This window comes from Lissotriton vulgaris, chromosome 4_1 (assembly GCF_964263255.1).
Source record: "Lissotriton vulgaris chromosome 4_1, aLisVul1.2, whole genome shotgun sequence".
NCBI classification, from domain to species: domain Eukaryota; kingdom Metazoa; phylum Chordata; class Amphibia; order Caudata; family Salamandridae; genus Lissotriton; species Lissotriton vulgaris.
The window spans coordinates 1,074,729,650-1,074,742,586 of record NC_141691.1 but is presented as its reverse complement, the minus strand read 5'-3'; the positions used below and the strand labels follow the sequence as shown (position 1 = coordinate 1,074,742,586).

The window sequence follows — 12,937 nt, the reverse complement described above, 5'->3', positions numbered from 1 at the left end:
AAAAAAACATAGGTTTCAGCCACGTTATAGTTAGGAATTAGCATTTAAAAAACCTTAGAAATTCATTGAAAAAAACATAGGTTTCACCCATGCTCTAGTGAGCTGGACATTTCTCTCATACAAAACCATTGAAATTCCCCCGTTATAGTTAGTTTAGCTAACTATAACTCGCCCGCCCGCAATGCACTGCTGATGACGTCACATATTGCATCACTCATGACATGGTCAGTGACATCACTCATCACGTCACTGATGACATCTCAAATGACATCACTGATGACCGAAAACATTTTTTTTTTGCCATGGGTGTCCTTCTGGGACCCCCTGAGAAGGGCTAGGGGGTCTCTAACCTGCCCCCTTTTCGCATTTTCCACTCTTGACTTGGGCTCTCTTGTGCCTCAGTTCTCCTGAGAAACAAGCATGGTGTAAAAAGGGGCGTGGTCTCAATACTTTAGACGACTGCCAGCCAATCAGGAGCGCATGCAGACCTTTCCGAGCATGGGCTGCATTGATTGGCTGTGAACACTCCAAACCAGGAAGTTTGGGCAGCCATCTTGTGCTCGGTAGACAGAGGCACAAAAGAAGCAGAAAAACAATTGTGTAGAATACAAAAAGGGGACAGGGTAGAAACACCCTGACCCCCTAGGGCTGCTCAGGTGGTCCCACAAGGATATTAACATATTTAAACGTTATCCACTAATAGAATTAGCATTTAGAAAACCTTTTAAATTTATTGAAAAAAACCATAGGTTTCACGCCTGATATAGTTAGGAAGTAGCATTTAAAAAACCTTGCAAATTCACTGAAAAAACCATAGGTTTCAGACCTTATATACTTAGGAATTAGCATATAAAATACCTTTGAAATTCACTGAAAAAACCATAGGTTTCAGGCCTTATATAGTCAGGAATTAGCATTTAAAAAACCATTGAAATTGCTCCTATATAGTTAGTTGTACTAACTATATTTCGCGCACCCGCAATCCACTGCTGATGATGTCACATATTACATCATTCATGACATGGTCAGTGACATCACTGATGACATCTCAAATGAGATCACTGATGACATCACTGAAGACATCATCCAGTGAATATAGTTTGCTTCGTTATTTAAATATGCATTATATATATAGCAATTTGCATTGAAGAATGAGTGGGTATATAAAAATAAATATTTGGTTGGAGGATTTAGTAGCAGTGTAATTGACTGTTTACTTTAACATTTTATAGTGTCTCACTAAATATAGTGCATAGTGATTAAACTGCGTGAATATCTGTATCACTTTCTCAGTTGTTGTGTAAACTGGTTCTGTCGTTGGTTACTAGCTATGTGAAAGTCTATATTAGTTATTGATTAGTTAACTGAGTATTTGTATGGGAGAGTGAATGTGTGTGTGGTTCGGGGGAGGTGTGACTGGCCAAAGATGTGTGAATAGTTAATTAGTGTTCTATTTGTCATTGACAGCATGTATGAATGAATCTACAGCGAAGTGATTAGATGTGTGTATACATCTAGAACTCACTGAGTGGATTTTTAGATACTTGTATTGCTGTGTCAATGGATTCAAATATGTTTCTCTGTATTTTACAAACAGTGATGAAAGATGTTACTAGTGTATGAAAAGGTGTATGTGATTGTCACGTGGATGATGTCATCAGTGATGTCATCAGTGATGTCACCAGTGATGTCATTTGAGATGTCATCAGTGATGTCACTGACCATGTCATGAATGATGTAATATGTGACATCATCAGCAGTGGATTGCGGGTGCGCGAAATATAGTTAGTACAACTAACTATATAGGAGCAATTTCAATAGTTTTTTAAATGCTAATTCCTAACGATATAAGGTCTGAAACCTATGGTTTTTTCAGTGAATATATATATATATATATAGACACATATTAACCTATAAGTCACTCCTATGGCAGGCCTTGACAATCCTGGAGGCAGAGTGCTTGGTTTTGTGTGAGAGGATGCCCTAGCATGAGCTGAGCCCCTCTGCAGCTTTTGGAACCATCTCCTTCTAGATGTTCTATGATATAGCCATACCATATACTCTTAAGTGCATTATAATCCTCGCAGTTAATGCTAATTTATGTTTCACTATATCAAAACATGTCGTGTAAGGTGTCAAACACTTTGGAATACTACCTCCACCACCAGTCCTGGCAGCGGGGGTAGCATTCCACCTTTTTTAGAGGGAGAAGACATGTGGTTACTGGTAAACCCGGTTAAAGTTAAACAGAGACCCAGCATCACAAAATGGATGCTGCTGCCACAGACACGAGTCTGCCCTCCTGCTGCTGAACGAAACTCCAGCAGGGGAGGCCTGGACAATAGGTTTCCTGTCCAGGGGGTTGCTAGCACCTCCCCAGACAGGCTTTAGTGTATTGGGGCAGGGTGGGTTGCATTCAGTGAATGCTTTTCAGACACTGCCTGGGGCACACAAGGTGCTCCATGCATTTCCCAGTTCAAACCGGTTGCCTGGGCACTCAGCCCCAGCCCTGATGCGAAACTGGACAAAGGGGAAGGGGTGTAACCACCCCCTCCCCAGGCCCACCCATAGGAGAGACCGTAGAGTTAGTCCAACCCCTAAACTTGATATAAGTATAGAACCCAGTCCCTAGGACTTTAGATTACCCTGGACGAAACGCTGCGACATATATCTTGGACCTTCGACATTCCATATCGACTGGAAGATGGATGAAATCTCCCTTGTGGTCAAGGAGTGACCGCCCTGTTCAAACAGGCACCAACTGCATCTTTGCCGGTCTGCATTTTTGAGGCTCCCGCCAGATCCCGCCAAATCTGCGACACAGGTCATAAACTTCCAGACATCTCTGACGCTGACCTGTGCTTCCAGCAAAGCTGAGACCTGTAGCTGACACGAGAGACGTGAGACCGGAACTCCTGGACATCCTGCATTTTGCGACCTGCACCTACTTCCCGAGGTATCCTAAAGTTGTGTATTGGGGTGCTTGAAGCTGCAGCCCGAGAACCTTTTGCACCGAAGCTCAGAGGCCCACACTCCACGAGTGTCCCGGGGGCCCGCTTTGTGCATTTCAGCTCGACGCGTCTTCACAGTTCCTAGTCCGTTGGCTAGTGAGCCCCCAAGAAGACCTATCCTTGATTTACTTTGCTTTCCTGGTTGCTCCAGGCTTGCTCCAACTTCTCTCCAAAATAGAAGTTCCTCAGACCTTGCTGGTCTGCACCAAAGCCAATCTCGACATCTTGCATGGATTGCGTTTGCCAAGGTTTTTTGGGTCCAATCTGGATACCGACAATGCAGTCAACTAGATCCTTTGTGGGACAGCTCGAATCCAGCTCTTTGATGCCGTCGACGCCTCCTGGACCTCGTGGCTGAAGAGACAACCTTCACCTTTTCACCTGAAATCACCCGACATTGGCTGGCATCTTACAATCGCCATCCTAGTCACTGGCTAGTGACCCAGACTCTGTTCCTTCTGCTTTCAGGTTCTTTACATCCCCGATCCACCCTCGGATCTACCCGGACACTTTTCCCCTGGTCGCCTGCAGCACTTCTTCGCAGCTCTCCATTGGAATCGACGACGAAACCCGACACAAAAAGATACCTATGCACCCGGCTTCCCTGGGTGAGGTAACACGAGTACTCCGGTGCTCCCGTGGGTATTGACTCTCCCAGTGTCCTAGACTAAAAGGGTTCCATTGCAGTTCACCTCCTTGTACCCTTAACCTTTAAAATAGTATCTTGTTCGTTCTCCATAGAAAGTCAATGGTAACCCGCGGCTGTGTTTAGACACTGCACGAGTCTCCTGTGGACCTCCTACATCCTAACCTTTGGTTGTTCTGAGAAGCCCCAGTGATTCCACAGGCCCTCGGCCTGCTTTCTATCCCACACGTAGTTCTTATACCACTATTTTAGTATATGGTTTGTTAGGCCCCTAGGGCATAACGTATACTGTGCAACTTATAGTATGCTAATCAAATTCCTTGTATTTTATTTTTAACTCTGACCTCATAAAGGGCCCGATGTTGGTAACTTTGAAATACCGATTCCTAAATACCGAATTTTACCGATTTGGTATTTATAAATCGGTAATTTCATATGGAGGGAATAATTCGGTAAAAAATATTGAATTGTTAATATACCTTATTACCGAATTGGTAATACAGATTTAGTAATAAGGAATCACCTACCCATTCATTCCTATAGGCTTGGAGGCCCATAGGAATGAATGCGAAGAAATTCGGTATTACCGAATCAGTATTACCGATTCGGTAATCACAGGAGGTATTTCAAGGCTGCCAGGGTGTCCAAAGGACACCCCCTTGCACCCCTGAAATGTGCATGTGTGCACATGTCGCGCACATTCATGCCCTAAGGGCATGGATGTGTGCCACATGGCACACTTCAAAAAGCAAAAAAGTGCTTTTTGAAAGGAAATCGCTTTTTACCACCAAATAGGAGTTGGTGGTAAATAATGTTTCCTTAAGGCTGAGATGCACTGTTTAAAGTCCTACCTACATTGCATTTAAGAAATCGGTATTACTGATTCCTTAAATGCAAGGCCATAAGGAATCCGTATTAAGGAATCAGTATTTACCGATTCCTTAATACCGAATTCTCCCTACATCTCAAATGCCTAAATACCAGTCGGTAACAGTGAAATGTAACGAATTTCACTGTTACCGACCGGTATTGGGCCACCTACATATGGCCCAAAGAGTCCAGAGGGGTTGTGTTTAGAATAAATACATATATATTTGATATATACCTTGTGTGGTGTGCTTTCATTTGGTACTCAAGAGATTATAATTGGTAAAAATAACTTGCTTAACTTGCCTCTAAAGTCTTAGCCTGAAGGCTGCTCTCCACAGCTAAAACTAGGATAGCTTTCTATAAGGTTGACTTTACAACCACCATCAATAATGGTCGTTTGGACTGGTGCAAGGTGCTCACTAGGAGAGTGGACATCATATACCAGGCCAACTTCTGGCCAAGGCCTTGCGCCTTGAGCTCCCTGCAGCGGCCGTGAGGACTAACCTCCTCACCGAGGTACTTCAACCGCCAGGAAGCTCTTCGGAGCCTCTGCTGCAGTTTAATAAGACCCTCACCGACGTTCTGATGGGCACTTGGTCCAAGCCCACCACAGTCTCTCCTGTGAATCGGAACGTGGCCCGGCACCACCGCCCAGCTCCGGGTGACCCATGCTTTCTGTCCATACACCTCACCCCTGAGAGTCTGGTTATCCAGGCCTCCACGTCCCAAACCGCCTTCCCGACCGCACCTTCGGACCGGGAATCCAAAAGGATGGAAAGGTTTGTCAAGAAACTGTTTTTCTCACTCAGTCTTGGGTTGCGGTCCATTAATACTGCATTCCTTTTGGACCGTTACACCCAATCTCTGTGGGATACTGTGGCGGAAGTGCTGCCCCAGTGTCCAGAGGAGGCCAGGACACGGCTCGCCCAGGCTCTTGCTGAGGGGCGAGATGCAGCACGATATTCCATTTGATGTGGACTTGATACCACATACTCGCTGGGCAGAGCTATTGCAACAACGGTGGCGATTCGTCGCCACGCCTGGATGCGGTCCACAAACTTTTCAGGGGGTGTCCAGAGCACTCTCATGGACGTGCCCTTTGATGGCCGCTGCCTTTTTGGCGATAAAGCAGATAGCGCGCTGGAGTGCTTTAAGGACTCCAGGGCTACGGCCAAGTCCTTGGGCCTGTCGGCTCAGCGCCAGCAAACGTCTGCTTTTCGCCCCTTTCATGGAAAAGGAAAGGGCGTCCCCGCACGTTCGACCAGCCTCAAGCCGGTCGCGGACGTGCATTCTGCCGTGGCGGAACAGGCGGACAGAGAGCCGATCAGTCCACATCTGCTCCTGCAGTATCTGCCTCAATGCCTTCCTAGTTCGAGCTTTCAGGCCCATTCCACGCCAGTGGGAGGCAGAGTTCGCCATCACCTGCTCCACTGGCGTACCATCACTTGGGACAGGTGGGTGCTGCAAATCATCCGAAGGGGCTACTCCCTCCTCTTCGAGACGACCCCTCCAACCATGCCACCGCAGTACCACCGCAAGTCGGGGGATCACTTGCAACGTCTGCAGGAGAAAGTTATGGCCCTCTTGGCCAAGGGGGGCATCGAGTGCGTTCCTGGCCCAGAAGTAGGACGGGGTTGTTACTCCCACTACTTTCTGGTTCCCAAGAAGGGCAAAGGGGGCCTACGCCCTATCTTGGACCTCAGTAACGTCAACGTCTTCCTCTGGAAGGAGAAGTTAAAGATGCTGATGTTAGCTCAGGTTTAGGCTGCCCTAGACCCTGGAGACTGGAAGGTAGCGTTGGACTTGCAGGACGCTTATTTCCATATTCCCGTCTTGCCGGCCCACTGGCGTTACCTGCTGTTCACGGTAGGCCACGAGCACTTTCAGTTGTCTGTGCTCCCCTTCGGTCTCACCAGTGCCCCCCGGCTGTTCACGAAAGTGATGGTGGTGGTCGCAGCTCATCTGCACAGATTAGGGCTTCCAGTCTTCCCCTATCTCGACGACTGGTTGTTGAAGGAGGGATCGCCCCAAGAAGTCGTCTCCCACCTCCTAGACTACGGCTGACCTTTTGCATTTGCTGGGGTTCTCCATCAATGTGCCAAAGTCACATCTGAGTCCCTCCCAGAAGGTCCTCTTCATCGGAGCGGTTCTGGACTCGGTGCAGTTTCTGGTTTATCCTCCCGAACAGCCGGTTCGAGATATTCAGGCTCTGATTCCGATCTTTCAGCCTTTATACTGAGTTTCAGTCAGGATGGCCCTCCGGCTGCTAGGTCTGATGGCCTCCTGCATCCTGCTGGTACATCACGCCAGGTGGCGGATGCGGGCTCTGCTGTGGGACCTGAAGTTCCAGTGGGCACAACATCAGGGCAACCTGTCCGACCAAGTCTTGATCTCGGAGGGCACTGCAAGACAGTTGCAGTGGTGGCTCGCGGACCGCGATTGGGTCAGTGGCAGATCCCTCTCCCTACCCCAATCAGAGCACACAGTGGTGACGGATACGTCCCTCCTGGGATGGGGGGGGGGGCACATGGGAGAGGCGTAGATCAGTGCCCCGGCTCCATATCAACCTTTTGGAGCGGCAGGCTATCCGACTTGCACTGAAGGCATTCCTTCCCTCTGCCCGGGGAAGTGTAGTGCAGGTGTTCACGGACAACACCACCGCCATGTGGTATTGCAGCACACAGGGCGGGGTGGCGTCGTAGACCCTATGTCAAGGGGCTCTGCACCTCTGGACATGGCTGGAACATCAGGGCATCACCATGGTGGTTCAACACCTGAAGGGCTCTCTGAACGCCAGGACGGACTAACTCATCCGTCGGTGCATGTTGGATCAGGAGTGGCGTCAGAACTCGGACATGGCGCAAGGACACTTTCGGAAGGAGGGAGAGCCTTGGTTAGATCTATTCGCCACCAAAGAGAATGCACAATGTCATCAGTTCTGCTTGTTGGAATTTCCAAGGCGGCACTCTCTCGGCCTTTCCGCCTATACCATTTCTGCCCAGAGTGCTGAAGAAGATCAGGCGCGACGGGCCAAAGTCATCCTTGTGGCTCCGCATTGGGCACGAAGGTACTGGTATCCCGAGCTACTCAGTCTGTCAATCGATCCCCCGATTCGACTGCCTCTTCAGGAGGACCTTCTGTCGCAGCACCAGGGGACGGCACTCCACACAAACCTGTCCAGCCCCCACCTACATGCGTGGAGATTGAGCGGCAACAGTTGATGCCATTTGACTTGCCTCCTGAAGTCCGTGATGTCATTCTGGCAGCCAGGCGTCCCTTCACAAGGACGGTATATGCCTGCAGATGGAACAAATTTGTGGCATGGTGCACAGCAAAGGCTTTGGATCCCCTTTCTGAGGTTCTACAGTTCTCCTCTTTCTTCCTTCCCTGGCCCAGCAAGGCTCTGCTCTGGGCACCATCAAGGGATATCTTTCAGCTGTTTCAGCCTTCTTGAGGCTTCCTGATCAGCCTTCCCTTTTCAAGTCCCCTGTTGTAAATAGATTCTTGAAAGGCATTACTCACATGTTTCCTCCTGTTCCCTTTGTAATGCCTCAGTGGGACTGGAACCTGGTGTTGACCTATCTGATGTGTGCTCCCTTTGAGGCACTTCATAACTGTCCTCTTCATCTTCTGACTCTAAAGACTGCTTTCCTGGTTGCCATCACCTCTGCCAGAAGAGTGAGTGAGCTCCAGGCTCTTTCCTCTAAGCCTCCTTTCCTTTCTGTCCATCCGGACAAGGCTGTTCTGAGGACTCGTCCTTCTTTTCTTCCTAAGGTGGTTACTGCCTTTCACATCGGGCAGTCCATTCCCTTGCACACCTTCTTACCGCCTCCGCATCCCTCGAAAGAGGAAGAGAGGCTTCACCGTCTGGACCCAAAACGTGAGCTCTCCTTTTTCTGGACCGCACAAAACAGTTCCGGATGGACGACCAACTCTTTGTTGGCTACGTGGGCGCTAAGAAGGGACAGGCAGTGCACAAATGAACCATCTCTCAGTGGGTTGTTTTGTGCATAAAGGTCCCTTATTCCTTGGCTAAAAAGGATCCTCCTGTGGGGCTGTGCGCCCATTCCCCTCGGGCCACAGCGGCTACTACTGCCTAGGGGCGGGAAGTCCCCTTGCAGGACATTTGTCAGGCAGCTACGTAGGCCTCACTGCACACGTTTGCCAAGCATTACTGCCTGGACAGCCACGTCCGGAGAGACGGCTTCTTTGGCCGTTCCGTTCTCCAGGACTTTTTGGTGTGATCTTGCTTTGCAGACCCACCACAGGGGTTGGTATTGCTGGGGTATCTCTTCTAAGGTAAGGAATCTAACTAATGTGTTTCTTTCAGATGCACAAGCTACTTACCTTCGGTAACATTAGTTAGTCGGATTCCTTACCGCCCCACCCATCCTCCCCGTTGTGCAAACCGATACCTAGAGTTAAGGTATTTCCCTTTGAGGGCCCTAGTTTCATGGCACCAGTGTCGGTTTCTTGCATGGCTCTGCGTTCCTGCCACGGAAAGCTATGTACAGAACTGACGTCAGCCCGCGAGGGCGGTGTCTAAGTACTCCAGCGACGTTATCCCAGACACCACGACGCCGGCGACGGACGCGGAGCCGCAGACGACGCCTACCGACGCGCAAGGGTACTGCTGACGAAAAATCTTTCCGGATCCAGCCTGACGCCTGGGGATATTCTAAGGTAAGGAATCTAACTAACTCATGTTTCTTACAGATATATCGTTATCGAAGGTAAGTAACTTGTGCATTAAGACTGGAGTCTCTAATAACTAGGATCTCAGTCATGACATCCTCTGACACGAAATTGTCACCTTCGTCCAGTGTAATACACTGTCCAAGCACAAAGCAATGTTGGTTGGTTTATCTGGGTTGTTTTCGTAGTGGTTGTGTTTGTCATATGCATATATTCGCAATTCACCTGGTACTGCTCAGGTAGGTATGACAGGCCCCATGTAGATATTGAAAAAAGTGATGAGGAATGGCACACACCTCTAAGCGTATGTACTATTGAGTTGATATTATCCTGACCCTTTTGTAATTAGTGAAGAATGTTTGGACCTATTGTATTGTACTAGGTGCATGTCCAGTGTTTGAGCCTTTCCAGGACTAATGTGTGATTGACTATTTCGTAAGATGCTCATCAGTCAAGAAATATGAGAGCAGTTTTGTTTGTCCTCATGGAAAAAGAGAGAAACTCTTCTTTTTCTTGACTTGTGCATTTTTGGTACCGCCAGCAGTTCTGAATCTAGAATTGATGGTAGTTGAGAGAAGTTAAGGTTAAGTTGTTGTGTTACTTTCCTTTTCATGATTCAGCTAAGACATTGGAGGTTGGAGAGGGGCCCAAAGCTGGCTAGTATTTTTGGGATCCACACATGCTTTTACAGGAGGGGTGGTAATATTGGTATTCAGAGGACCCCAAAACAGTACCTGAAAAGAAGGCATTTATTAATTCAATTATACTTTGAAAGGGGGAAGGAGGAGTTGTTCGAAGCAGGCAGGTAAGCAAGGGTCGGTAGGCATGCTGGATGCCTCTGTTTTGAGGGCAAGGTTTATTACTTCAGTTGTTTCCAGAGATTGAAATTAATTTGTGATGGGTTATATGCGAGTACGGAAAATTGGAGGGAGGCAAAAAAAGGTTTTCTGGTTTTTAGTGGTAAAACTGCAGATTTTGCCCATTTCAGATTTGAAAAAGTCATCAAAAGTATTTGCAATGTTGCTGAGCTACACAAGGGTTGCTATTTATGCGCTGCAGTTAATGGCTTCCTGCTGTATGTGAAATATGTTGCTGGTCTTATTTGGAGACTTCATGAATGTGTTAAGCAAAATTACTTTTTTGTTTGCCTCCTTGAAGGATTTGACATCCCCTCCAAAACATCTTGTAGGAACGTTTGCCCTCTTAGATTTAGGCTATAGTCTTTCTAAGTTTCAGCTGAGCAGAAGCCCTTTAATACATTATTTTTACTTTTAAGGGTTTCTGAGCAATTAATGAAAACTTATGAATTGTAAAGTTTATTCCGGATTATTGTGTATTCTAATGAATCTTTTTATCATTCTGATCTTATGTTGTTGATAAAAGCATGAGGTATGGATTGGAAAATTAATCTCGCAAATGGATGAAGTTTTACTTAAATCATATCCTAACTAACTGTATATTCTTGATCATGTTCATTGATAAAATATATATGAACCATAGTTTAAAAAAATAATTGTTTCTCTATAGGAACTTTGCAACAAAGGTGGTCATGCATTATGTACCAAGAGCTCAATGGTAGAGGAAGCAGCCAATGAACTGATTAACATGTTGCTGGATATGGAAGATCAGTCAAACAAAGATGAGGAAAAATCTAGGAGTAGAAGCAGATCCTACACCTTGAGTGAAGTTAATGAGAATGGAGGTAAGAGAACACTTGGTGCTCGTTACAACTGTGATCTTTAATATTTTTGTATTTGCCATCTGAAAAGTTTTCTTAGACTAGTGAAAGTGATATAATTAAGACAAGTTGTACCAATCCCATGGATCTCAGTGTTTATCTGAGCTGTGATAATCTGTGCATTCACTCAACTTGGGGTGAGCAAGTGTTCCTTTTTTCAAGTATGTATTGCAACCACAATTGTGTTTTTCAAACATTGTTTCTCTTCTGCACGAGTACGTTAGATATGTATTGAATTTTGATCCAATGTTGATGTTATATGGTTGTTTCTAGCACACTGTTAATCAATTCCATGGCCTGTTTGTGGCTATTTGTAGCATACATAACGCCAATACATAACGCCAAAGGCCATTATTTACAAGTTCAACACATAGTTACATAAATAATGAATATATATTAATTTGATATTATAATTCATAAAAAAAGAATACACTATTTTCAGAATCCGCAATCTAGGAATATATATTAGGACTGCTGTGAGATGTACTGGTGAAGAGAGAAACAGGGAATGAATTCCACATATTATAGCAGCCCAAGTATAAGTGAGCAGTAGCCTGTTGTTTCTTGAATGCCAGATATTTCAGAACGAGTGATGAACCACTTCTGAGACATTGTTGACTGCCTTTAATTTCAACCGTTTTGTCAGATAGCGAGGAGTTCCTTTGTGTATTTAATTTGCTTTACCTTCAACAGGTAGCATTTCATGTTTTTGGAAAGGGTCTGATGTGTTTGAAATAAAGCACACTTATGTTTGTAAAGCTGCCTTTAGTGATGCAAGGCAAACACAAGGAGATGATGGACGGAGAGCTGAAACTTTTCAGACACTCACCCCCAGTGACAGATCTGGGTTGAATCCATCATCATTCTTTAGCTCACTGCGCCACCTCAGTTCAGACCCATCATTTGTTTGCATAGCATTTTCACCCTAAGTGGGATGGGTATGCCCAGACGTGGGTCCCTTGCTCACTGTGCCACTGATTTAAGCTAGCCTGGCTGATGAAGGGTAATACCCAGAAACCGGCCCTAGGATGCTTGTTTCCGGTCCAGGGAGGACTTAGCTTGGCAGTTCGGTCTGGACTTCCCATGAGGAACAGGGTCAAGACTGATTTGCATATGGCTGGGTCTATTCTAGGGTGGCATGGTGAGCAAAAGAACGATGGATTTAACCCAGATCTCTTTACTGGGAGTGAATGTATGATTTATTCAGCATTCTGTCCATCATTTGCTTGCGTAGCACTTTAGTGATGCAAGGAGCAGTTTCAGTGTGCCTGTTAAGAGTTTCAGCTTGAAGACTCTCCAACCATTCTCTTGCCAGTATTGCAGAAGGATGTAGACTCTCTTTGGCTAAGATTCTTATGCTCTTTAAAGTAGTGAGTATGTGCCTCCTAAAGAAGATGATCAGGAGGAGACTGGCAACTTTCGTCACCTCACTAAACTGATGCTGCCTAGTTCACAAGGTGGATAAACTGCGATTAGACAGAGTATCCAACAGAAATAGTTTTCTAGAAGCTAAGTAACTTGATACTTTTTTTAATTAATTAGATCATTAGGGTGATTAAATGTAGGGTTTGACTCTATGCAAGTGCCTATGGACTGAATTAGGGTGAAGTGTTTAGTATGAGTAGTGGCAGTATGGCAGTTCTGGAAACCATATGTTATTTAGCGATGCCGCAGGTATATTGATCGCAGTGGTTTTACTTTCACCCTAATGCAAATCAGAGTTGGTTAGTGATATTTTTAAAGCATGGCTGTACACATGGGTGTTCTCTTGAGGTGAGTGGTATGAGGTTCAGCCTGTTGGTGGGGCAGGGTGAGTTTTTGGAATTATTCCTAAAGGCAGACATAGGAAAGAAGTATTTGTGTTGTTAGGCAGGTGCTCACAATGTATATAGTTTGTATATGTGGTTGCAACGGCCACCACGTACTCCAACACAATCACAGTGAATAATGGAGTAGTTAGTAAGTGTCATAAGATCC

General features: G+C 46.1%; 1 protein-coding gene across 1 annotated transcript in view; it reads left to right on the top strand.

Annotated features, from left to right (window-relative positions):
• Positions 1-12,937, top strand: part of DNAH5 (dynein axonemal heavy chain 5) — a 5,605,957-nt gene that overhangs the window by 2,120,206 nt on the left and 3,472,814 nt on the right. The window contains exon 18 of the mRNA XM_086967405.1: positions 10,750-10,924. Coding sequence (XP_086823531.1) covers positions 10,750-10,924 — 175 coding nt within the window. The remainder of the gene's footprint in view (positions 1-10,749; positions 10,925-12,937) is intronic.